Raw genomic sequence first — 27,236 nt, forward strand, 5'->3', positions numbered from 1 at the left:
GGGGTAGTGATGGCATCTATATGCTCCAATCTTGAGAGGTTGCTGACGCTACCTGTCCACTTGGTAAGCTGTTCGTTCCAGTCACTCTCCTTCTTAGGGTCCACAGTGAACATTATGATAAGGTGTTGGCTGGACATCCTGGGAATAAGGCCACCGCGGATCTACTTTACTCAGTGTTTTTGGTGGCCAGGTGCTCATAAGGATGTTCGGGAGTATGTGGCCACCTGTGCGTTCTAAGACCTCCCATACTCATCCGTCAGGGGCTCTCCAACCATTGGAGATTCCCAGCAGACCTTGGACTTATTTGTCGGTTGATTTTATTACGGACCTACCCATGTCTGCAGGGAACACTGTAATCCTGGTGGTGGTGGACAGGTTCAGTAAGAGGTCTCATTTTACTGTCTTACCAGCTTTGCCTAACACCTAATCTCTGGTGCAAATTTTTGTCAGAGAAATAATTAGACTGAATGGGATTCCTATCGATATTGTTTCTCATCGGGGGTACAGTTTATCTCCAAATTTTGGAAGGCCGTTTTGCACCCGTCTGGGGATCCATTTGTCTTTTTCTTCTACTTTTCACCCGCAGTCTAATGGGCAGACTGAACGGGTTAATCAGAATTTAGAGACATATCTCAGATGCTTTGTGTCTGGGAATCAGGAGAACTGGGTTACCTACTTACCGTAAGCTGAATTTACGGTAAATAATCGTCAGGAATCAACTGGTAATTTCCTGTTTTTCAGGGCATATGGGTACCATCTGCAGTTTAGTTCTTTAAATGTTAATCGCCTGGAGGAAGAACAGTTTTCATCTTCCATTTCTACCATATGGCAGGGGGTGACTAATAATTTGTGAAAGATGGGTTCCAAATATAAGCATGTGGCTGATCAGAGACGTTTGGTGGGTCCGGACCTGTGTGTTGGTGACTTGGTGTGGCTGTCCTATAGGAACATTGAGCTGAAGGTTCCGTCTTGGAAACTGGGTCCCAGGTTTATCGATCCTTATAAGATCTTAGCCGTCATCAATCTGGTAGCATTCCACCTTGCTCTGCCACCTACTTTTAGAATCCATAACGTTTTCCATTGTTCGCTTCTCAAGTATGTGGCATCTGCAGTACTTTTGCCTCTATCACCTTCTCCTGTCATTATCGATGGTAATCTGGAGTTCCACATAGGAAAGGGCTTAGACTTTCATCTTGTTCGTTTGTCGCTTCAATATATGATACATTGGAAGGGGTCCTGAGGAAAGGATGTGGGTACCAGCTTCTGACGTCCATGCGGCCAGACTGGTTCGGCCTTTCATGTTGCACACAAGGATAAACCTGGCCCGGAGGTTCCTGAGGTCCCTCGTAGAAGAGGGGGTACTGTCACGGGGTTACTGCAACAGAGCAAAGACAGAAGACGGCAGCGTCTGGTGGCTCCTACTCCACCGCTGAGAAGAAGCACTTCTCCAGTGTATTAAACCTGTTTATTTCTTTCAGCAGAACGGGGGTTAATCGGTCATGTTGGAAATTCTTGCATTCAGCTGTGCTCAGTTAGCCACTCTTTTCCCCTATAAAATCTGGGCTCAATTACCAAGCCCTTGTCTGAGTTAGCAATTGCTGCAAGACACAGGGAGTGGGAGAAGTTAGTTTTGTGAAGGAGTACTGGAGGAATTTATTAGCAACTGTTGTCTGGTTTGTACGCTGGGTAATTCCTTATCCTTCCCTGTTTTGCTTTTTTTCCCCCTTCCTACACACCCTTGTGAATACCTCTACTATATGTGAGTGTATATTTTGTGTGTGTGTGTGTGTGTAGTTTTCAGTTTACCCTTGTCTTTGTTATCCTCTCTGTCAGGTTGGTGTACTGGGGTGCACAGTAGCGCCCCTTCTTCCCTGGGTGCGGGAAGGGGAGAGATGAAGGGCTAATATAGGAGATAGGGCAAGGGCGGAGGCCCCGGCGTCTTCGCGATCTGAAGTATCCCGGGGTACAGGGCAAGCTAGGGAGCCCCTAGTGTTAGGGCCAGGAAAGGTGTCCCTGGTCTCAGGTCACTCGCCAGTCGAATTGTGACACTGGGGTATTAAGGAGGGAAAGCAGTTGGTGCCGACCAGTGAGACAGAGAGGACGTATGAGTGGTGGAACACAGAAGCAGAGTGGCCGGAGAGTGGTAGGAGACCTGGACGGCGATACATTGTTGGTTAAGTACCGAAGCTCAGACTTCGCCGGTCAGGACCTGAGACCCAGACTACACTAGTCAAGACCAGAAGTCCAGTCTTCACCAGTCAAGACCCGACATCCAGACGCTGCCGGTCAAGCGCCTAAGGTCGGACACCTGCCGCTGTGACAAGAATCCAAGAGAATCGGGCTGTTTCTTCTAACGTAGACGTACAGTACAGGGTGTGGAGTGTTGCCGCGCTCCAAAAGAGAGTAAGGGTGGTCGGTGTGACAAATACACACAGGCTTGCAGCCTAACGGGAAATACTGGAGACCCCATCAGTGTCAGTATAACAATCAAAAGCGCTTGAAGAGCATATGGTGATGAGCCTATCATTGGGAATGATGTCCGTTGAGCTAAGACAGAAAGACATTAATAGTCATTTAACTGAGACATAACTTGATAGAACATAGAATAGGATATTGCAACTGTTATACTGTGGTTATTGCTGTGATACTTGTTTCCGTATACATGAATAACAATCTGTTTCTACAGTTAAACTTCCATTCTGTGGTAAGAAAATAAATAGCTTTAATTGCCGACTTGCACATTATTACTACAGTATTTGTGTTGTTGCATCCCAGTAAGGCTTCTTTTACACTTACTGTTTTTTTTTGCGGCCCGTTATTGAGGGCCTTTTTTGCAGGCCGTATTGCCGCAATTTTCACAGTCTGAATAACGGACCACAAAAAACTTGTGGATCGCCATTTTTCGGGTTCTCAATACTATAGCAAAAGTATTCTGAAAAAAAAAAAGTCGGTCCACAAAACCAGAAGTCACGGTGCACCGCAAAACAACCTTCCGTTGATCTTTTTTCATGGCCGTAAATACGGCCCTCACGGCCATACGTCGCACGGTGTGCCGTGGAATTATTGCGGCCCGTATTTGCGGGTCCATAGAAACCTACTGGGGCCGCAAAATCATAGCAAGTGTAAAAGAAGCCTAACCTGTTCACATACATACATTGTGTCACAACCAGTTACCTCCAAGTATTTATCCTCACATGGTTCTAATGAAGATCCCTAACTACAGTGTCAGATATCCTGCTACAAAAAGCAAGAGAAAACCCAAATCTGGGTTATAGATAGACATAAGGTCTCCATGTTTCCAGATTATTCCACTGATGCGCAAAAAAAAGCACAGTTTATATTTATATTGCGATTCGTCATCCTCAGTGATATCCAATTTATTTAGTTACCAAAGATATCTTGTCCTGCTGATTGGGGACATCGCATGGGGGACAGATACGAGGTAATGCGGCGAATTAGTAGTTAGAGCAGTTACAGTTATAATTCAAAATTTATGATTTTATGTTTCCATTTACATAACATACTGTATATGGTGCAGATGACCTAACATACACAATTTATAGTTACAAGATAACACTTGTTATAAATAAAATATGCATTTCATTGCATGTTTAACAATGCATAAATTATATGTACTATATATTATGTTCAATAATGATGGATACAAATGTGTATGTAACATAGTTTATTTTGTTGTTAATAAACGAATTAAAAAAAAAAGATACCTTGTCTTGAGTTTACCGCAATGACAAACAGATTAGAGCACCCATTAACTACCAGTAATCCTGATGAACTCTGAAGATGTGTTCTATTCTAAGGTTTATTTAATCCGTAAATGTGTATGCTTCCATATTTTCATGCATTTACATAAATATTGCACATGTAAATTACTCGCCATTGCAATCCTGGGTGAGTTTTAGGAATATCAACCCTTGATGTGATCTGTTGTGTATTATAAGGAGCACTGGGGCTATTTGCTTACAGAAGTAAAGAATACTATTGTCCTCTTACCCCAATAAATGGCTTCCTCTGTTGGTTGACATATTGGCCTAGGAAGCCATCTATTGTAATAGTTCATTCTGCTTTTTTCATTTTTACAAGTGGGTGAAAGTCTTTCTGGGGGGCACTACCACCTGGTCTGTTATGTTAAGCTTGTTCAACTCTAGGCTAAGTTCACATTAGCGTTCGGGGGCTTTGCGGAGGGCTGCGTAAGTCCTCCACTAAACCCCACCTATTTCCGCATACTTCTGAATGCATCCTGCATACCTAACCTTAACATTGGGTACGCAGGACACGCCCACCGACCTCATGGGAACGCAAAAGGGGGCACAACTTAGGATGACTCTCAAGTTAGTAAAAGATCATGAATGCTCCCCAAAATTACAGCGTTTCATATTGTACCAAGTTGCGTTCCCGTGCGGTCCGCATACATCCGCATGTCCTGCGTACCCAATGTTAAAGATAGGTACGCAGGACGTATGCAGAAGTATGCGGAAGTAGGCAGGGCTTAGCGGAGGACGTATGCTAATGTGAACACGGCCTTAGTTTGTGAATAGGTGTTAACAGGCATGATCTGATATACAACAGAAGTCCTCTAAGATATCCATCCAACTTATATCCCTACTTTAGTTATGGCTAATATACGTTTAGTCCTTTAATGTTAGAGCACTAAATGACTCAACTAAACAGAAAGCCATATTTGAGTTTGTGAAACCCTACCAACCCCTGATTCTTTGTCTCAAAGAGATGCATTTACTATCTGAGAAAACACGATACTTAAGAGGTTTCCTAGGTGGGGCAGGGATTTCATGCTACCTGGTCAGCTTATTCTTGTGAAGTCAGTATTTTTATTAATCGAAATGACCTCTTTGGAAGCCACTCCATTGACAAAGATAAAGCGGGGAGACATGTCTGTCTACTAGGGAAATTGACGAATGTCTCTTGCATTATTATAGCTATTAATGTGATGTCCCTTCCCCTTACTTAGGACTAGTCATTCATAAAGCAATTAAATTTGCTGCCCAGGCCTCACGTGCTACTAGAATAATTATGGGAGACTTTAATGTCATGCCCACTTCCCCAATGTAAAATCCTTTTTTTTTTTTTTTTAAATAATAGAGTGTCATCACAGCACCCTTGGCCAAAATGCACAGTACAGACCACGTTCACCCTGGTGATATAGTGGTTCTGGATGAGGAGGATGAGGATAAGGAGGAGGATAGAAACAAACAGACCAACTATGGAAGCGTATACCCATGTGTGGTTGTGAATAGGTGCATGAGAATACACCTCCCCAAAAGAGAGAATGTATTTGAGGTTATGTTTCGCTGTTTTCACTTGGTGGTGTACAGAAGTCTTTCCCAATCCAGGCCTTGTTCATTTTGATAAGAGTCAGCTTGTCAGCATTTTCAGTTGACAGGCGGATGCGCTTATCTGTTATAATTCCACCAGCGGCACTAAAAACCCTCTCTGACAGAACGCTAGCAGCAGGGCAGGCCAGGACCTCCAAGGCGTAGAGAGCCAGTTCATGCCACGTGTCCAGCTTGGATACTCAATAATTAAAAGGCACAGAGGAATCACGGAGGACGTTTGTACGATCTGCAAGGTACTCCCTCACCATCTTCCCAAACATTGCACTTCTTGTGACAGCACCCCTTGCCTCTGTGCCACCATGATGGGAGGGTCTGAGAAAACTGTTCCAGAACTTGGCCATTGTTCCCCTGCCTGAGCTGGATTGTATTTCTGTCTCTCTCACTTGGAGTCCTTGGTTGTACAACAAACTCTGACGTCTGCTGCCAGCGTTCTCACATGGGAATTTTCTAACTAATTCCGCTACAAGGGCCCTGAGGTACTACAACATTTTAGTACACCTCTCTGCTTCAGGCAGAAGAGATTGAAAGTTCTCCTTGTAGCGTGGGTCTAGAAGTGTCACCAACCAGTAATGAGTGTCACCCAAAATTTTGATAATCCGAGGGTCATGTAAAATGCAGCGCAACATAAAGTCAGCCATGCGTGCCAGACTGCTAACAGGCAAGACTTTTGTGTCCTCACCAACAGGACGACTGACCATGTTGTCCTCTCCTCCTCCTCCTCCCTGTCCTCAGGACATCCCCGCTGAACAGAAGCTAATACAGATGTGTTTGTAGTACTGTCTATAGCGCATGAAAGTAGCTCCTGTTCTTCCTCCTCCTCCTCCTCATTGCCTACCAATCCATGTTGAGAAGACATGAGGCTGGGCTGAGTGTAATCCCCCTGTATGTTTCCTTGCTCGATGTCCTCGTGCTCTGCCTGCAATGCATCCTCTTTAATTGTGAGCAGAGAGTTTTTCAGAATGCTGAGAAGCGGGATGGTGATGCTAATTATGGTGTCATCTTGGTGCAGTCCTCAAAGTTTTGGAGGATGATACATATGTCTGACATCCATGTCCACTCCTGAGGTCTTATGTGTGGAGTCTGACCTGTAATTCGACGGCCTTGTTGATGTTGGTAGTCAACAGCGGCCCTCTTCTGCTCACAAATCCTTTCCAACATATGCAGCGTAGAGTTCCAGCGCGTGGGGACATCACACAACAGTCGGAGAGATGGAAGCTGAAACCGCTGCTGTAGCCCGGCAAGGGCGGCTGAAGCTGTAGCTGACTTTCTAAAATGGGCAGACAGATGGCGTACTTTCACTAGCAGATCCGACAGCTCCAGATAGCTTTTTAGAAAATGTTGAACCACGAGGTTAAGCACATGGGCCAAGCAAGGTACGTGTGTGAGCTCACCTTGCCTCAGAGCCAACACCAGGTTACGGCCATTGTCACACACGACCATGCCTGGCTGTAGGTTCAGCAGTGTCATCCAATCATCTGACTGCTCTTTCAGCGCTGTCCACAACTCTTATGCATTGTGCGGTTTGTCACCTATGCAGATTAGCTTCAGCACAGCCTGTTGCCGCTTGGCTGCAGTGCTTTCAGCTTCTGATTGATGTGTTGATTTCAGACATGGAGGATGAAGATGAGGAGGAGGAGCTGTAGACTGTGGTGGCAACCCTGATTGATGTAGGGCCAGCAACCTCGGCGTGGGGAGGATGTGTTCCATCCGAAGGTCCGACTGGGTCCCGGCTTCCACTATGTTAACCCAGTGTGCCGTCATTGAGATGTACCGTCCCTGCCCACAAGCACTTGTCCACGTGTCCGTGGTTAAGTGGACTTTCCCAGTAGCAGCACTGTTGAGGGCACGGGTAATGTTGTGGGACACATGCTGGTGTAATGCCGGTACAGCACACTGGGAGAAATGGTTGCGACTGGGGACCGAGTACCTTGGGATGGCCACCGCCATCAGGTTGCGGAAAGCTTCCGTCTCAACAAGCCTAAAAGGCAGCATTTCTAGCGCAAGCAGAAGAGAAATATTAGAATTGAGAACTGTGGCTTGTGGGGTGTTGGCTGGGTATTTCCGCTTGCGTTCCAAAGACTGGGTTATAGACAACTGAACGCTGTGCTGGGACAAGGACGTGGACGCGCTTGCTGATGGTGCTGCTTGACTGTGGGCCACAACAGGTGCAGGGCTAGAGGCATCTCCACATGCACGGTGTACTGGGGATCGGCTTCAACGCAAAACAGTGGAAGAAGCAGTGGTGTGACCAGCAGGCAGTGGTCCTGGAGTTCAGCCCACAAAGTCGGGTGCTTTGCTTGCATGTGCCTGATCATGCTGGTGGTGGTCAGGCTGATTGTTTTGCTACCCCTGCTGATGCGGGCATGGCAGGTACTGCAAATGGCCTGTTTGGGGTTATCGGCAGAGTCTTTAAAAAATAGCCAGACTCGGGAAGATCTCACAGGTGGAATGGCAACTTCACTCATGTTGGTGTTACAGGGAACGGATGCACGCCTTCTGTCTGTGGCCACCACACTGCTTCTTCCTGCCTGTTGGGGGGATATGCCTCCTTCCCCATTTGTGCTGCTGTCCTCACTATGCATGTCCTCCTGCCAGGTTGGGTCAGTCACTATGTCATCCACCACCTCGTCTTCCACATCTGCACCCTGTTCCTCCTCCTGACTTTCTGGCAATTGTGTCTCATCATCGTCCACCTCTTGTGTCACTTTCCCACCATCGCCTTCATGTGACCGGGGCTGGTCAAAGCTTTGGGCAGCTCTACATTCAATCTCATATTTCCTCACTTCAAGTTGACCGGCAGAGATTTCTGAATCTTGAAATGGAAAACTGAACAGCTCTTCAGAGTGTCCAAGTGTAGGATCAGTTGTCTCAGGGCACTCGGCATGGTGGGAGGAAGGAGGATCAGGGTGAGAAATATCCTGGCCACACTCACGGCTACTCAGACTTGTGGAAGACAAGGTAGTGGTGGTGGCTAAGTGACTGGAAGCATTATCTGCTATACAACCAACGACCGTTTCACACTGCTCTGGCTTCAATAGTGGTGTGCTGCGGTCCCCCAGAAACTGGGACAGGAAGGTTGAGCGAGAAGATGTGGGTCTTTGTTGTTGCCCACTTTCACCTTGCCCACAGCCTCGTCCTCTGGAAGCACCATCACGTCCACTTCCCCGTCCCTTGCCTTAACCATTTTAAATGGACTACTGCACTATTTCAAATGCTCAACACAAATGTCTTTATTACTAGAGAAATAATATGTGATCAGTATGCCTGCAAATCTACGATTTTTCAAACCCAAACACCAGGCAGGCGTCAGCCAGACCTAACAGGCTGTATTCAATTTTTTATTTTTTTTTAAGTTAATTTATGCTAAATAGCGCTGTATAGAATTTGAGTATCACACAGCCACAAAATAAGTACACCAGCCTCCAATGCCCAAACTTAGAGCTCAGAGATATATGACGGCTGTAACGGAAATACCACACTGGCAAATCTGTGGCTTTTCAATTTTTTTGGATGCTAAATAGCGCTGTATAGAATTTGAGTATCACACAGCCAAAAAATAAGTACACCGGCCTCCAATGCCAAAACTTGGAGCAGAGATATATGACGGCTGTAACAGAAATACCACACTGGCAAATCTGTGGCCGTTAAACATTTTTTTAGGCTGAATAGCGCTGTAGAGAATTTGAGTTTCACACAGCCAAAAAATAAGTACACCGGCCTCCAATGCCAAAACTTGGAGCAGAGAGATATGACAGCTGTAACAGAAATACCACACTGGCAAATCTGTGGCCTTTAAAAAATTTTTAGGCTGAATAGTGCTGTATAGAATTTGAGTTTCAAACAGCCAAAAAATAAGTACACCGGCTTCCAATACCAAAACTTGGAGCAGAGATATATGACGGCTGTAACAGAAATACCACACTGGCAAATATGTGGCCTTTCACATTTTCTTTAGGCTGAATAGCGCTGTATAGAATTTGAGTATCACACAGCCCAAAAATAAGTACACCGGCCTCCAATGCCAAAACTTGGAGCAGAGCTATATGACGGCTGTAACAAAAATACCACACTGGCAAATCTGTGGCCTTTCAAATTTTTTAGGCAAAATAGTGCTGTATAGAATTTGACTATCAGACAGCCCAAAAAAAATACACCGGCCTCCAATGACCAAACTTGGAGCATGCAGATATATGAGGCCTTTTTCGGTGAATTTAAAACACCAGAAAAAAAAAAAAAGGGGGGCACAAGGGTAGCACACACAACTATGCTACGTATGCCTGACAAACTATGATTTTTCAACAGGTCTGACAGAACAGACTGTATTTTTTTTTTTTTTTGGGGGGGGGGGGAGGGGGATTTTTTTGTAAAAAAAAAAAGGTATATAGACAGTAAATAAGCTGCAGCAGCAGGCAGTTATGGAGCTTTGGGAAGGATGCAGTGGAACCAATGGAGGCACATACAGTGCCTGCAGGCCTTGCACTGATGTGGATATGCTGTGCCCTGCCTACCTAGTGCTGCAATATCGGGACCCACAAATTATCCCTAAAAAGGACTTTTGGTTTCTGAGGAGTTGTGGATGTGAGAGTTGCAGACCTACACTAACTCTAAAACCACAATTCTGACCCTATCTCGGCAGCAGCTCTCCCTACTCTCGCTGAATCCGGAGCAGAATGCGGTGAGCAGGGCGGTGCCAGGTCTCTTATACTTGGGATGATGCTGTACAGGCCAGCCAATCACTGCACGACCACAACAAAGATGGCTGCGGCGTTTCATGGCCTCGCAGACAATCCCTGCACCGTGATTGGGTCTCTAAAGTCTGCCAAAACTGCTGGGTGGAGACTGCAGTTACCGCCGAATAATCCCGGAAATGCTCGCTGCTCGCCAAGTACGCCGAGCACAGTGATACTCGGGTGAGTAACGAGTAGTGGCAAGCACGTTCGCTCATCACTAGTTATCACTAGTGATGAGCGAGTGTACTCGTTGCTCGGGTTTTCCAGAGCATGCTCGGGTGACCTCCGAGTATTTATGACTGCTCGGAGATTTAGTTTTCAGCGCTGCAGCTGAATGATTTACAGCTACTAGCCAGGCTGAGTACATGTGGGGGTTGCCTGGTTGCTAGGGAATCCCCAAATGTAATCAAGCAGGCTGGTAGCTGTAAATCATTCAGCTGCCCCGATGAAAACTAAATCTCCAAGCAGTCATAAATACTCGGAGGTTACCCGAGTGTGCTCTGGAAAACCCGAGCAACGAGTACACTCGCTCATCACTAGTTATCACAAGATCTGAACATGGATCATTCTTTATTAAAGAATTGCAGATGGCTGATTGTACTAGTGTGCAGTCAGCTCCGAACTACTCATTCTTCACTACCTTGTATAATAATAAGGTTCACCTCATGCAGGAATCCCCATGCTATCAAAGGAGGAGGCTCAGTTGCTGAAGGATTACATTACAATGGAGGAGTTAGAAATCGAGTTGTTGCCAAAGGGCAAAGTTCCTGGAGAGGGCTGTTTCCTGCAGAGGTGTTAAATTCATGTAAAAAAAATCTCCAAACCAGTTAATGAGAAGTATATGAAGCAGCATTCAAGGGAACTCGTTTGCCAGGTTCTATGAATAATACTGCAATAGTTGTCATGTCAAAACCAGAAAAAAACCTGCAGTCTCCAGATTTTTACTGAGCTGCTTGATTGTTGATGGTAGACAAAAAGATTTTGGCAAACCAACTAACCAAAGTGATTATGTCAGTGATAAATCTTGATCAGGCCGGCTTCATTACGGATACGTCTACTGTCGTCAATGTCAGGAGGCTTTTCCTTAATTTTCTTCCTTCTGAAGAACAGGATTTTAAGGCTGTTGCATCTCTCGACACGACAAAGGCCTTTGATAGTTTTGAGTGGACTTTTATTTCACGTACATGGGTTTTGAAAACCAATTTATTTAATGGGCACAATGTGTCATGATTTCTCCACTCAGTGTGGCAAGTGGCAGCTCAGCCGTGCAATCTGGGGCAGGGACATGCTGAGCTGTCCATATATTGATAGACACTGAAAGAAGCTTTGTCCATTATTAATAATATTTGTGTATTTTCAGACCTTATAATTAATTGGAATAAATCTATTCTTATGTTGGTGGGACTTAAAAACCCTTCAACTGATAAAGAGGCTGGACAATTTAGGGTATGTTTAACATTTAAGTATCTAGGAATACAAATCAGTGAAAAAGTTACATTAAAATGTCAGTAGAAAATAATTACGTTGTATAAGCTCCCATATCAGTTATTGGATGCACCGATTTGATCAAAATGATCTTGATGCCACAGGCCCTTTATTTACTGCATAACACCCCAGTGTGGTTGCCCCTTCATATATTCTGAGAGAACAGTATATTCAGAGACTTCATTTTGAAAAAATAAACACCAAAAAATAAGTTAGAAAATCTAAAGTAGACAAAAATATGATGGAGGACTAACCATCAGCGGGAGGGGAGACGTTGCCTGTACTATCTCATCAGCACAAATGGCATGATACAGCCTAAACAAGACACATTTATTGGTTGCTTAAGATTCAAGTGGATTCAAAACCTTGCCCCCATCACATCACATGTTAATGTGTATTCATAACATATCGAATAAGTCTAAGGCAATAGTAAGTTCTATCTCATATGGAATAATGAACAATACCCCGAATTCCAGAAGCTGGAGGGATTTTAATTTTGGCAGAAAGGGAATTGATAGAACAACAAAGTTGTTTAGTGACAGTTGTAATAGATTTTATCAGTACTTTCAGTTACATCATGTGTACTTCATTCAAGACAAGTTGGCATCCTTTAGACCTTCTTCGCATGCATCCATTATATAGTATGTAATACCGGTAGTACATTGTCAGTGATCTCTTTACAGTATAAATGTTTATTGGAGGCTACCCTTCAAAAGCTCAAGGGTGGATAACCAAAAGAATTGGGCTCCATTACTGATAAATAGGTAGAAGTTTTACAGGGTGTTTAAAAAGTCTCACTTGGTGAAGGCCACAGGTTTATCCAAAATCTACTCCACACACAAAGTTTATTGTACAACAATGCTTTTATTGAAAATGGGCCATAAGAGTGATTGAAAAGGTATTAGATGCAATATGTCATAGTTTGACCTGCTGCATGTTATGTGCAATTATTCCAGGCTTAGGAGACATTGGAATGATCTGTTAGATCTGATTAACACAGTATATGAAGCCATCTGACACAATCAATAATATCATCAGACTTGATCAATTTGTCTATAAAAAAAGAGATACAATACAAAAATTTGAGGATCTGTGGGTGTTGTGGCTGAAAAATCCAGGTCTTGAACTAAAATTACTTATCATTTCCAGAATATTTAATCTAAACTAATTTTGTCTATCTGATAGACATGGACTCTGGCCTATGGCTCGTTTTTCTTCCTCACTTCTTAAAATGGTAATTGTATAACATTAGTTTGATAAACCCTTATTGCTACCGCAATGGACAATGACACTATGATGATCCCAGCCATGGAAATCTTCTCAACCTCTAAGGAGGAAAATTCATGGGCTATGTATTAAAAGATTGATGATTGCATTTTGATTAAATTTTGACGGCCGGTGGGTGAGGGCTGCTTTTGTTTTAATCTTCTTGTTCAATTCATGGTATTGTATTAAAGTGATTTATGTTCTTGGTGACTTTTTTGTAAATTGTTCCTCTTCACAGGCAGCTCTAACAATCTGTTCTCTTCTTTCTTCCAATGATCAAATGTTCTAAGGAGAGAAGGTGCAATAGGGTGCAGATGCTTGCTGCATTTTAAATACCGTATTAGAAGTATTAGAAGCTGTGTGATTCATAGCTCATGTGATTTCAAGATTTGCCCTTGACATTACAACTCATGGTATTCTGAGACGCAGCAGACGAGCATCGATATATGTGTTTTTGAGCAGAGGAAAAAAGAACATGGGGCTAAATAGCATAATACGCTCACAAACTGCCTACGTACAAAAATGTAGCATCTAAATAAAGCTGAAAAAAAGCAATATGAATGAAGGCACTCAAACTAATTTGATCACCATGATTTGATCACACAGTAATCACATGATCAGAGACTGAGCTAATGGGTCCCCGACTATTACTTGCTGTATCCAGTCTGTCACAGACAGCTCAACATAGGCTTTAAAAATCACACCATACATTTATGTTATGAGCCCCAATAGAGAAAGTGACTGATTATTATGTCTGTAAAGCGCTGCGGAAAATGTTGGTGCAATAGAAATAAGCAAAATAACAGTAACCAAAATTATTTTGTAGCGCAAGACAGGTCCTTTTAGCATCATCCATGAGTCCAAAAAATGTGCTCAACTCTGTTAACTTAGAACTTTTACTATATTTATGAAAATTATTCTTTTAAGGACGGTTTCACAAACTCCAAAATTTAAGGTCCAAGTACAGACTGGGATGACTGGACCCACTGTGGGTCTCCATTCCGAAACTCAACAGCCTCATGTATGTCGAGCCTCATATATGCACAAGAGACTATTGAGTTCAGATCAGGACAGCGGATAGTTAAGAAATTACGTTCCGTACTTGGATCATGAATGTTGGACGTGTGAAACGGGCCTAAGCGAGACAATTATTTTAGTATCTATCGAATGTAAAAAGCAATGGAATTTTACCTGATTGACAACTTCAAAGTACACTGCGAGGGTTGTGGAAGGGCTGAGGCCACCTATCTTCCACTGACATGTGCCACCTGTACCAATTTCCTGGGAAACATAAGACATTAATTACACATTATGCAAACAGAAATCAGAACTGGTGATAATATCTAGAATATATAAACAAGCAAAAGAAATAAAAAAAAATATTTTTGAATCTTTATAAAATGGTTTTTAGTCAAAATTTACTCTCAATATTAAGCACCCAGATGGCAATAGATGGAGCACATTATTGATTTCTGGCGCTCACACAACAGGATCCCTCGCTAAGTACTTACTTGGTTCTTGTGGAGTGAAACAACAAGTGAAATGGAAAGTAGTAAAAATACTAAAAAGGAATCAGCTACGGCAAGTAGCTCAGTGAGTGACACACCACTGGAATCAAGGTGACTGCTGCCGTTTAAAGCCCCCGTCACACCAAGTGAGGTCGCTAGCGAGATCGCTGCTGAGTCACAAGTTTTGTGACGCAACAGTGACCTCAGTAGCGATCTCGCTATGTTTGACATGTAGCAGCGACCAGGCCCCTGCTGTGAGATCGCTGGTCGTGTCGGAATGGCCTGGACCTTTTTTTGATCGTTGAGGTCCCGCTGGGTAGCACACATCGCTGTGTTTGACACCTTACCAACGACCTCGTTCACACAGGACGTCCCTCATCGAGGTCTGAATCGTCATAATAGCTGCCATGTGACAGGGTCACAATGACCAACGACACGACACAACGTCGTTGGGAAGATCTCACTGTTTGACATCTCACCAGCGACCACATAGCGACGCAGCAACGATCCCTGACAGGTCGTATCGTTGTCGGGATCGCTTTAGCGTCGCTAAGTGTGACGGGGCCTTAAGACCGTAATAATCTGGTGAGTCAATATAAGCAATTAAAAAACAGAAATTATAAAGTTTCTTTCTTCTACATAAATGCTTTCTTCCTGATAAAGGAGTTTGTTCCACTCTGAAACGTTTAGAATAAAAGTGCTCTTCATTCAACACCATCATCGCCATTGGACATCTTCTTGACCAGCAGAATTATCCGTATATCCAACTCAACTATTGCATTTTCTTTTACAGTAGATAAGGTCATATCATATTCACAAAGTTAAACATATGACCGGGATTACATGTGAATACTGCACCTAGATCCAAGCAAAATCCACTGCAATTCCACTGGCAATAGATCAAAATTGGGTTTTTAATTATACATTCACCGGCTATGCAAAAATATGGTGCAAATTAACCCCTTGATGCTCTATGACATACTCAGATGTGTCAGACACTTTGGAGCAGGCTTAGAAGCAGGGCCAGTAACAAACAGGGAAAAGCCCAACTATATTGTGCCTCTAACAGCAGTGATCTGTGCGTCCATCGATCGCTGCTGTTAACATCTTCAGTGCCGCTGTAAATCACTGAGAGTTGCATTTACAGTAGGTGTGAAATCTGTCCCGGGGACATTAGTTTTGACCCCACTTACCCCTTTCCCCGCAATGCGATTTTTAATAGGTCTCTATGACAATTGGGGACTGGCTGAACACCTCTCCATGCCTGTCATGTGATCTCTTCTGTAATGTCCTGCCTGTGGCTAGGCGTCATAGAAGACTGTCGTTTCCACTATATACATCAGTACCGTGGTATTGCTGTATATAGTACAAGCAATCAAACGATCACATGTTCAAGTTCCCTAAGAGGACTAACAAATAAAAGTGGGATAGAAAGTTTTTTTTTTTTTTAAACAACAACAATAAAAAATAAGTAAATATTTTAATCACCCCCCCCCCCCTTTTCTTCAATTAGCAATAAATAAATGTAAAAGATTAAACGAAAACATATTTGGTATCACTGCACCCAGAAAAATCCAATCAAAATATAATTTAATTAAAACAATTAGTAAATGTGGAAAGGATAAGAAAAATAATCAAAACAATTGCTGTTTTTTTTTGGTCACCACAATAAGGTCAAAAAATGTAATACGAAGCTATCAAAACATAGCAAGTACCCCAAAATTGTATAAATACAACAATACTTCACCACATAAAAAAACAAGCACTATACAGCTCCACTGTTTGTAAAAAAAAGTTATGAAAATGGTGGTACTAAATACACTTTTTTTTAACAAAATTCAGAGTTTCCAATAAAATTGAAAACAAATTATACATGTTTTTGGTAGATCCACAGTTTTTTTGCCATAGGTTATTTGCTATAATCAATCTTGTCATTCAAATCTACAACAGGTATTGCAAAAAGCAAGCCTTCAAGGCTATGTCAGTACAAAATTAAAAAGCTGTGGCTGTTTAAAAAAGAGGGGAAAAGTAAAACAGTAAAAACAAATATTAACCGTGGGGGGTTAACGATCATGCCAAAGCATGTGAGCAGGAAGCTCTCTGCAATTCTGTCCATTCTGTCCTTCAACCCATTACCACCATCTGATAATACAAGGCCATGAGGATTTATTGTCACCCAACTCCTTTGATCTCCAATTTACTTTGGTCTGAGCTGGAGTACGTAACCGTTCCGGCTTGAGGCATTCTGTCTGAATCTGGACCTGCTCTGCCTCTTTCTGGTTGCTTTTCTGCATGGAGCATCCAGACCTTCTGGTGAAAGGTGGCATCTGAACTCTTTTAAAAGTCTCTGATGTGCTGTCAACCTTGAACAATCAACTTCTATTACTGACTCCAGCGCATCTCTAAATTGCAAACAGGCCAGCTTAGTGGCCACACATTGTGTCCAGCTTGTGTTTCTGAAGATATGCACCCAATAAATTATTTCATGGGTTCTTCTCACTACAGCAATGTCATACATGAAGACTAAAATTGTGGTTTAGGCAAGCTGCGGGGCTCAGGAAGAGTGAGAAGGGAGCATTTGGATTTAGGAGTGTAGATTCTGTTGGATTGGTTTATGGGTGCCATGTCGTGTTTGTATGCTATACAGTCTATGGTGTTACTACAAGGGGGCATGTGATTATAAAAGTAATTAGGTTAATTCTGAGGTCTCAGGCAGCATTTGTGGTGTGTAACATTGAGGTACGTCAGCTAAGAAAATTAAGATTGCACTGTCTCTCCACTGTATACTGTAAATAAAAATTAAATGCAAATTGTTTATTTTAATGGTTGCAAGGGTTTGCATAAACTGAGCAGCCATTAACAATAAGCAACACATTTGTAATTACATTTTCTTGAATTGTCCATGGTAAACTACAAATAACTGTTCCCTTATATCTAACTGAAATATGTATTTGTAATAATGTTTCACAGTATGGGAAATGTCAAGGTCTAAAAAGACAATTTTATATTGAAAATTCAGTCCCCCAAGTGTTACTACTGAGCTTCTCCACAAATGGCTATTGGTTTGATGGTATTACCATAATAGATTAACACATATATTGAAAAGACCTTGAATTGCCTCATTAAATAGATTAGCATAGTTTAGGTTAAGGCCCCGTCTCACACAGCGACGCTGCAGCGATACAGACAACGATGCTGATCGCTGCAGCGTCGCTGTGTGGTCGCTGTGTGGTCGCTGGGGAGCTGTCACACAGACAGCTCTCTCCAGCGACCAACGATCAGGGGAACGACTTCGGCATCGTTGAAACTGTCTTCAACGATGCCGAAGTCCCCCTGCAGCACCCGGGTAACCAGGGTAAACATCGGGTTACTAAGCGCAGGGCCGCGCTTAGTAACCCGATGTTTACCCTGGTTACCAGCGTAAATGTAAAAAAAAACAAACAGTACATACTCACCATCTGTCAGGTCCCTTGCCGTCCGCTTCCCGCTCTGACTGTGTGCCGCCGTACAGTGAGAGCAGAGCGCAGCGGTGACGTCACTGCTGCGCTCTCACTTTACGGCGGCAGTCAGAGCAGGAAGCAGACGCCAAGGGACCTGACGGGCATCAGATGGTGAGTATGTACTGTTTTTTTTTTTTTACATTTACGCTGGTAACCAGGGTAAACATTGGGTTACTAAGCGCTGCCCTGCGCTTAGTAACCCGATGTTTACCCTGGTTACCAGTGAAGACATCGCTGGATCGGTGTCACACACACCGATTCAGCGATGTCAGCGGGACCTCAACGACCAAAAAAAGGTCCAGGCCATTCTGACATGACCAGCGATCTCGCAGCAGGGGCCTGATCGCTGGTACGTGTCACACATAGCGAGATCGCTACTGAGGTCGCTGTTGAGTCACAAAACTTGTGACTCAGCAGCGATCTCGCTAGCGATCTCGCTATGTGAGACGGGGCCTTTACCCTAAATACCCATGGCAGTCTCATGGAAGCACATTGTTCTTCAAAATCATCTAAGATATTGCAGATTATATCAGTGCACTTTAAATAAAACTGTATGACCTCAAGTTCCAGCATGTGGTCGATATTACAGTATAGCTTGGATACATATAGTGTCATAAAGAGATAATCATTTTCCCATGTAAAGGATAGACGCCCAAAAGACAATGAAGATCCTTGACAAGGGTAGTAAGCTTGTGTATTTTGGCCAAATTATCAACTAATACCTCATGTACGTTTCCATGTTTGCAGGATGAAGCCAGGCCTTATAATGATGGTGTGGAATAATAAGGTGCTAGTCCTTGTGGGATTCACTTACATAGTGCTGGACAGCACACTCTAATCTAATAGCATCAGCATGACAAACAGCCTGTCAGTAGAGATGGGCAAACCCGAACAGTAAAGTTCAGTGTCTGTAAAGAACACTTACTGTTTGGGCACGGACATCGAAACATGGACTTCATCAGGAAGTCCGTGTTACTGTTTGGGTTTGGTCCCTCGAACACCGGATGTTTGTATTGCTGTTATGTGCACGACAACGCGGCAAACACCGCTTCTGATCGGCGGTAAAATCATTACCGTCGGTCAGACAGCCGCGGTTCCCACACTGTCAAACGACAGCGTGAGAACGCAGCTGTAATCGGATGTAAAAAGTTTGCGTCCGGTCACTGGCGTGGGCTGATGGGACTACTGTTTCCATCAGCCTACGCCTGCTGCCGTTAATAACAGTGAGAGAATAAAGAATAAATTAAATTTTTACCACTAAAATGTTGTTTTAGCCACAAGTTTTACATTTTTTTAAGGGCTAATAGGACATTTTTTTACAACAAACTGAGGTCCATTTTTTCCTGTGTGTGCCATTACCATACATGTAATCAAGAAATATTTTTCAGGCACATTGCAAAGCTCAGAAGGCAAGGAGTGCCAGATTTTACTGCTATGGTTTGCAGGTGCCATGACCCACTGGGAGAGCCCATGAAGTGCCAGTTCAGCGGTGACCCCAATTTACAAACTACATGACTCAATGAATTAATCTAGGGGTGCAGTGATTATATTGATACAACGGGTGTGTCACAGAATATTATACCATTGGGCAGTGAAGAAAAAATAACTACAGTTTTACCACCAAAATTTTGTTCTAGCCCCAGATTTTACATGTTCACACAATAAGTAGGTAAAAATGGCACCAAAATGTGTCCCACAATTTCTACTGAACATGGCAATACCCCATATGTGGTTGTACAGTACTACCATACGGAGAGACTCGGGAAGAACAGAACGCTATTTGCCTCCTGGAGCGCAGATTTTCCTAGAACAGTTTGCGGACTCCATATACAGAGCCCCTATTTGCTAGAAGAGCAGAATCCGCCCTTAAGTGACCCCATTTTGAAAACTATATCCCTTGGGGAATTTATCTACAGGTGTAGTGACGATTTTGACTACATGGGTGTTTTCCAGAAACAAACAGCAATGAATGTTGCCGAGTGAAAATTGCAAACTGCCATTGTAGTGACCAGTATGCTGTAGTCACCAGTACGTTATGCCCATCCTGAACCTCTGGAGGCATGCACTTGTAAGTTAGGCGGGCTCTCTTCGCTTCAGAGATGTCAAACATGTGGATGCTATATGTGGTTTAGGCACACTGGGGCTCAGAAGGAAGGGGGGGCATTTGGATTTGAGAGCGCAGAATTTGCTGAATTTCTTTTGGTGGGTGAGGAGCCATTTCGCTTTTCCAGAGCCTTTATGCTACCAGTAACGTGGAAGCCCCCTATACGTCCGTTAACAGATGACAGACCTGAGTGGGACTTGCCTTTTTGTGTGGCTTTAGTTGAAGCTTTTATTGGGAACATTTTACATAACGTTTTGGATCACAGTTATCCGGCGCTCTACGCTGACCACATACTTTGGGTTTTCTATCTAAATCTCTGAGTGACGTGATTCAGATGAAACTCCTGAGAGATACATTCCCTATAATGAGGCAGCAGAGTAACGCCACTGGACTCGGTCTGGCCTCTGTTCAGCATTGTCCTTCTTTTCAAAAGTGCACAAAATTGTGTCCGACGGCACTTTTATGCAATCCTTTATTATAGGGAATCTTCCGCCAGAGATTCCGTCTGAATCACGTATTTAAGAGATTTACACGAAAACCCAGATGCAAGCACTCAGCGAAATGTGCGGCAAGCCTTACTGCGATCTTTGGGAGGCAGAATGGAAAAAATCAACAGCAGGTGAAGAATCAGTTTTATTTATTTTTTACGCCGTTCCTTGTGTGGTAAAAGTGATTAGGCGACTTTATTCTTCAGGTCAGTGTGATTACAGTAATACCAGTTTTACATTGGGGGGTTTTATGTTTGGGTGCTGTCACACACTAAAAGTCTCTTTTTATTGAAAAAAAAATAGTAACTGCATCATCATATTTTGATAGCTATAATTATTCCATATTTTGGCCCACAAAGTCATGTGATGGCTTGTATTTTTTTGCGGGATGAGTTGATGTTTTTATTGGTACCATTTTCGGGCACATGACACTTTTTGATCGCTTTCTATTCCGATTTTTGGGAGGTAGAGTGAACTAAAACCAGCAATTCAGGGTTTTTTTTGTGGGGGGGGGGGGGCGATACCCCATTTACATCTTTTTTTTATGTTTTTTGCTTTTACACAATAAAAACTATTTTATAGACAAAATAATTATTTTTGCATCGCTTTATTATGAGAGCTATAACTTTTTTACTTTTTCGCTGATTGAGATGTATGGCAGCTTTTTTTTTGAGGGACAAGATGACGTTTTCAGCGGTACCATTTTTATTTATATCCATCTTTTTTATTGCGTTTTATTACACATTTTGTTCAGCGGTATGATGATAAAGCATTGTTTTTTGCCTTGTTTTTTATTTTTTTATGGTGTTCACGAAAGGGGTCGAGTAGTGGGACAGTGTTATAGGTCGAGTTGTTGCGGACGAGGCGATACAAAATGTGTACCGTATTTCCTGGCGTATAAGACGACTTTTTAACCCCTGAAAAATCTTCAGAAAAGTCGGGGGTGGTCTTATTCGCCGATGTCGCCTTATACGGCGGTTGTGGAGCACTCTGCGGTCAGCGTTCGCCTTATACGGCGGTTGGCGCATATGGTGGGGGGAGCGGTCCCGAAGAAGAGGTGGGGGGGCACCTTACCGGAAGGTGAAGCAAGCTGCAGGCGTCACGGGGTATGGAAAACAGTGAGAGAGCAGTGCTGTGCCCAGAAGATATGCCTCTTTCACCCGTCTGGCCCGCCTTTGTATCTTATTATCTTCTCTGCCTCTCGGATCTCGCACATGCACGCCTGCGCTGTTTCACTGCGCCCCCTCACCTTGTCACTGTGCAGTCCTCAGAAGCTAGAAAGGCGAGAGGCAGAGATACAAGGGCGGGGCAGACAGGTGAAAGAGGCGTGTTTTTCTGGGCACAGCGCTCTCTGGAGGTACCAGTAATAGGTACAAGGGTGGGCCAGAAGGATGCGCTCGGATAGTCTTGGGGACAGGGAGGGCTGGGCATTCAGGGAGAGCTGACCAAAGCAAGCAGGATTTGTATACAACAACCACTGGTTGGATAGTTGTTGTACACTTGATACCAGTACATCACCAGTATCTTTACATGTTCACCAGTACATACAGTACAGTACCGGTATACAAATGTCCAGCAGTCAAAACCTCATCATGGCTCCACCAGCAAGAAGAAAGTGTGCATTAAGAGGCACCCAACATTGGCCAGCGCTTGAAAAACATGTAGCAGACATGGTGAATGAGCATTGCCAAAACGGTTATGTAGTGACACAAAATAAAATACGTTTGTTTGCACTTCAGTGAGCCAAATCTAACCCAGATCACAGCAACAGATTTAAGGCCACTGTATCCTGGTGTACTAGATTCATGGCAAGGCATAACATGGTACTGAGGCAAAAGATGAAAATTGCCCAAAAATTACCTGCAGATCTTGATAGCAAAGTAAATAGTTTCCATCGATACGTAATACAACAGCGCACTAAACATGGCTATCCGTTAAGTAGTATTGGAAATATGGATGAAACTCCAATGAATTTTGATATGGTTGGAAATAAAACTGTCCATCAAAAAGGTGAAAAAACTATTTTAATTAAAACAACGGGGCATGAGAAGTCCAGTTTTACAGTGGTGTTAGGATGCACAGCTGATGGCGGCAAACTGAGACCAATGATTATTTTTAAAAGAAAAACAATGCCAAAACTCAAGTTCCCTGTTGGTTGTTTTGTACATGTGAATGAAAAAGGCTGGATGGATGAGGAAGGTGTAAAGCTATGGCTTGATAATGTATGGAGCAGGCGACCAGGTGGATGTAGTCTACTGGTGTGGGATATGTTCAGGGCTCATTTAACTCCCAGCACCAAGCAAAGGCTTGCAAGACTAAACACACATGCTGCAGTTATTCCTGCAGGATTGACATCGTTGGTATGGCCACTGGATGTGTGCCTAAACAAGCCATTTAAAGATCGCATTCGAGAACAGTGGAATGAATGGATGGTTAGCGGCGATAAGTCATTCACAAAAGGAGGAAACATGCATGCTCCACAGTTGGATGTTTTGTGCCAGTTTGTCATAAAAGCCTGGAATGATATTGATGCAGAAACAGTAATCAAGTCTTTCAAGAAGCGTGGCATATCAAATTCATTAGATGGGATGGAGGACAACTACTTGTGGCAAGATGAAGAGGAAGCCAAAGCTGAGCCCACACCATTTGATACGGAATTCGATCCATACGATGACTGCCTTACAGATGTATCACAAGATGTCATTGACGTACTTATGATATCAGATGACGAACAGGAGGATTTTGAAGGCTTTTAAAGGGAAACTGTCACGCTAGCAAAACCTGTAAAAATACTGTAGCTTGCAGGTATGATGGGGATTGCTAACACGGACTTGCCCCACTTGCTCTCTCTCTATTGTTTGTTATCTTCCTCCTATCATTATCAGTTCCAGTTTGGTTGACAGCTTGGAAAACAAACAGCATGGCAGCTCCCATGGGTTTATTGTCTTATCCTTCCTTTCAGCTTTATTAGAGTGAATTAGGAAAAGTTTAATCCACTTGCACTGTTTAAGGGTATGTGCACACGTTGCGGATTTCTTGCAGAAATTTCCTGAAGAAAACCGGAAATTTTCTGCAAGAAATCCGCATTTTTTTTTTGCGTTTTTTTTCCGTTTTTTTTGCGTTTTTTTAGCATTCTGCAAGCGTAATTAGCTTGCAGAATGCTAAAGTTTTCCAAGCGATCTGTAGCATCGCTTGGAAAACTGACTGACAAGTTGGTCACACTTGTCAAACATACTGTTTGACAAGTGTGACCAACTTTTTACTATAGATGCAGCTTATGCAGCATCTATAGTAAAAGATAGAATGTTTAAAAATAATAAAAAAAATAAAAAAATGCTTATACTCACCCAGACATCTCATCAGCGGCGTCCGTTCGTCTTCCTATAGCTGGTCTGTGCGCACAGGACCTTCCGTGACGTCACGGTCACGTGAGCGGTCACATGACCGCTCACGACCAATCACAGGACAGTGACGTCATCGGCAAGGTCCTTCGCCGCACATCAGCTACAGGAACCGAAGCGACAGCATGCAGTGGAGGCGGGAAGACATCGAGGGTGAGTATATCGCTATTTTTTATTTTAATTCTTTTTTTTTTTACCAATTATATGGTGCCCAGTGCGTGGAGGAGAGTCTCCTCTCCTCCACCCTGGGTACCAACCGCACATAATCTGCTTACTTCCCGCATGGTGTGCACAGCCCCGTGCGGGAAGTAAGCAGATCAATGGACCCCTAGGTGTGCGGAATCCTCTGCAATTCCGCATTTTAATGAACATGTTGCTTTTTTTTCCGCGATGCGATTTTTTCGCTGAAAAAAAGGCTACATTTGCACAAAAAATGCGGAATACACTTAAAATAATGGGAGGCATATGTAAGCGTTTTTTTCGTGTTTTTATCACGTTTTTATAGCGAAAAAACGCGAAAAAAACGCGAAAAATACTTAACGTGTGCACATGGCCTTAATATACATGTTTGATGATAAACAGCCTTATGTTTATAAGTGACAGTTTTCCTGCTGAGTACCTGCATGTCATAAGCATTTGAATTAAAATTACCATACTGAAATCAAATCTGATGGTTTTTTTATATTTTCCGTATGTGCGTTGGCAGAAGTGTAGTCTTATATGGCGAGTATATCCCAAACTCTATATTTTAACTGGAAAAGTTGGGGGTCGTCTTATACACCCAGTCGTCTTATACACCAGAAAATACGGGTACTTTTATTGTTTATATTTTTTTCATTCAAATATTTATTTATACAGTACAGACCAAAAGTTTGGACACACCTTCCCATTTAAAGATTTTTCTGTATTTTCATGACTATGAAAATTGTACATTCACACTGAAGGCATAAAAACTATGAATTAACACATGTGGAATTATATACTTAACAAAAAAGTGTGAAACAATTGAAATTATGTCTTATATTCTAGGTTCTTCAAAGAAGCCACCTTTTGCTTTGATGACTGCTTTGCACACTCTTAGCATTCTCTTGATGAGCTTCAAGAGGTAGTCATTGGGAATGGTCTTCCAACAATCTTGAAGGAGTTCCCAGAGATGCTTAGCACTTGTTGGCCCTTTTGCCTTCACTCTGCGGTCCAGCTCACCCCAAACCATCTCGATTGGGTTCAGGTCTGGTGACTGTGGAGGCCAGGTCATCTGGCGTAGCATCCCATCACTTTCCTTCTTGGTCAAATAGCCCTTACACAGCCTGGAGGTGTGTTTGGGGTCATTGTCCTGTTGAAAAATAAATGATGGTCCAACTCAACGCAAACCGGATGGAATAGCATGCCGCTGCAAGATGCTGTGGTAGCCATGCTGGTTCAGTATGCCTTCAATTTTGAATAAATCCCCAACAGTGTCACCAGCAAAGCACCCCCACACCATCACACCTCCTCCTCCATGCTTCACGGTGGGAACCAGGCATGTAGAGTCCATCCGTTCACCTTTTCTGTGTCGCACAAAGACACGGTGGTTGGAACCAAAGATCTCAAATTTGGACTCATCAGAACAAAGCACAGATTTCCACTGGTCTAATGTCCATTCCTTGCTTTCTTTAGCCCAAACAAGTCTCTTCTGCTTGTTGCCTGTCCTTAGCAGTGGTTTCCTAGCAGCTATTTTACCATGAAGGCCTGCTGCACAAAGTCTCTTCTTAACAGTTGTTGTAGAGATGTGTCTGCTGCTAGAACTCTGTGTGGTATTGACCTGGTCTCTAATCTGAGCTGCTGTTAACCTGCGATTTCTGAGGCTGGTGACTCAGATAAACTTATCCTCAGAAGCAGAGGTGACTCTTAGTCTTCCTTTCCTGGGGCGGTCCTCATGTGAGCCAGTTTCTTTGTAGCGCTTGATGGTTTTTGCAACTGCACTTGGGGACACTTTCAAAGTTACCCCAATTTTTCGGACTCACTGACCTTAATTTCTTAAAGTAATGATGGCCACTTGTTTTTCTTTACTTAGCTGCTTATTCTTGCCATAATACAAATTCTAACAGTCTATTCAGTAGGACTATCAGCTGTGTATCCACCAGACTTCTGCACAACACAACTGATGGTCCCAACCCCATTTATAAGGCAAGAAATCCCACTTATTAAACCTGACAGGGCACACCTATGAAGTGAAAACCATTCCCGATGACTACCTCTTGAAGCTCATCAAGAGAATGCCAAGAGTGTGCAAAGCAGTCATCAAAGCAAAAGGTGGCCACTTTGAAGAACCTAGAATATAAGACATAATTTCAGGTGTTTCACACTTTTTTTGTTAAGTATATAATTCCACATGTGTTAATTCATAGTTTTGATGCCTTCAGTGTGAATGTCCAATTTTCATAGTCATGAAAATACAGAAAAATCTTTAAATGAGAAGGTGTGTCCAAACTTTTTTTCTGTACTGTAGATAGAATATCTTTTGACTTTTAATTATTTTTGATTTTTTTTTAAATATTTTTACAATTATTTAAAAAAAATGTTTTTAACTTTTTTACTTTGTCCCACTATGGGACTATCATTTTTTGCAGGCTGATCGTGTCTACAGCATAGAGATGATCAGCGAGTTTCCTAACTCTGGTGACCCGGATGTAGTCATGACAACATTGGGTCACCATGTCAACGATCGGAACCCCGCATCACGTAGCGGGGTCTCCGATCCAAAGGCAGAGGGGCTGTCAGCCCTCTGCAAGCTCCCGAAATGCTGCAATCTCATTTGATCGCAGCATTTCAGGGGTTAAAGTACTGGGAGCGGTTTGTGACTGCTCCTGGCACTAAGTGCCAGGTGTGAGCTGTCAGAATCAGCTGACACCTAGCAGCGATCACCCGCACACCACCCGTGTGCACCTGCGATTTAGTAGACATAATAATACGTCCCTGGTCAGCTAGACCCAGGTCACATGGACGTATTATTACGTCTAAAGTCAGAAAGGGGTTAATTCACAGAATGACACATACTCCTTTAATGATTCTAAATTAAACCAGACTCACTTCATCGCCCATTCCATTAAAGTCATTGTCTCCTGTAATAAAACAAAGATAAAAAACAACCATATCCTTTACCTGTCCGTTGTTCTGTCAAATGCCATAATCCGTCTGGGGATAAACCGTTTTCAACCTGGACGTTGCCAAGATGCAACAGTCCAGGCTGAGAACCAATGGGAAAATAAGCTGATGAGCGCACAGCATCAGTGACTAGCGGTGACGTAATTGAGGTTACCACTGGTCACTGAGGCTGCGTTCTCTGCCGGGTCCCTGAACTGCGGTGACCTCAGTGAGATCCCTGCTAACACTGAGAAAAAGC

The 27,236-nt window shown here is 43.1% G+C and overlaps 1 protein-coding gene across 1 annotated transcript in view; it reads right to left on the reverse strand.

The window, feature by feature from the left end:
• Positions 1 to 27,236, reverse strand: part of LOC143773945 (protein transport protein Sec23A) — a 382,144-nt gene that overhangs the window by 151,079 nt on the left and 203,829 nt on the right. The window contains exon 12 of the mRNA XM_077261251.1: positions 14,045 to 14,134. Within this exon, the coding sequence (XP_077117366.1) occupies positions 14,045 to 14,134 (90 nt within the window). The remainder of the gene's footprint in view (positions 1 to 14,044; positions 14,135 to 27,236) is intronic.

This window comes from Ranitomeya variabilis, chromosome 1, assembly GCF_051348905.1.
Source record: "Ranitomeya variabilis isolate aRanVar5 chromosome 1, aRanVar5.hap1, whole genome shotgun sequence".
NCBI lineage: Eukaryota > Metazoa > Chordata > Amphibia > Anura > Dendrobatidae > Ranitomeya > Ranitomeya variabilis.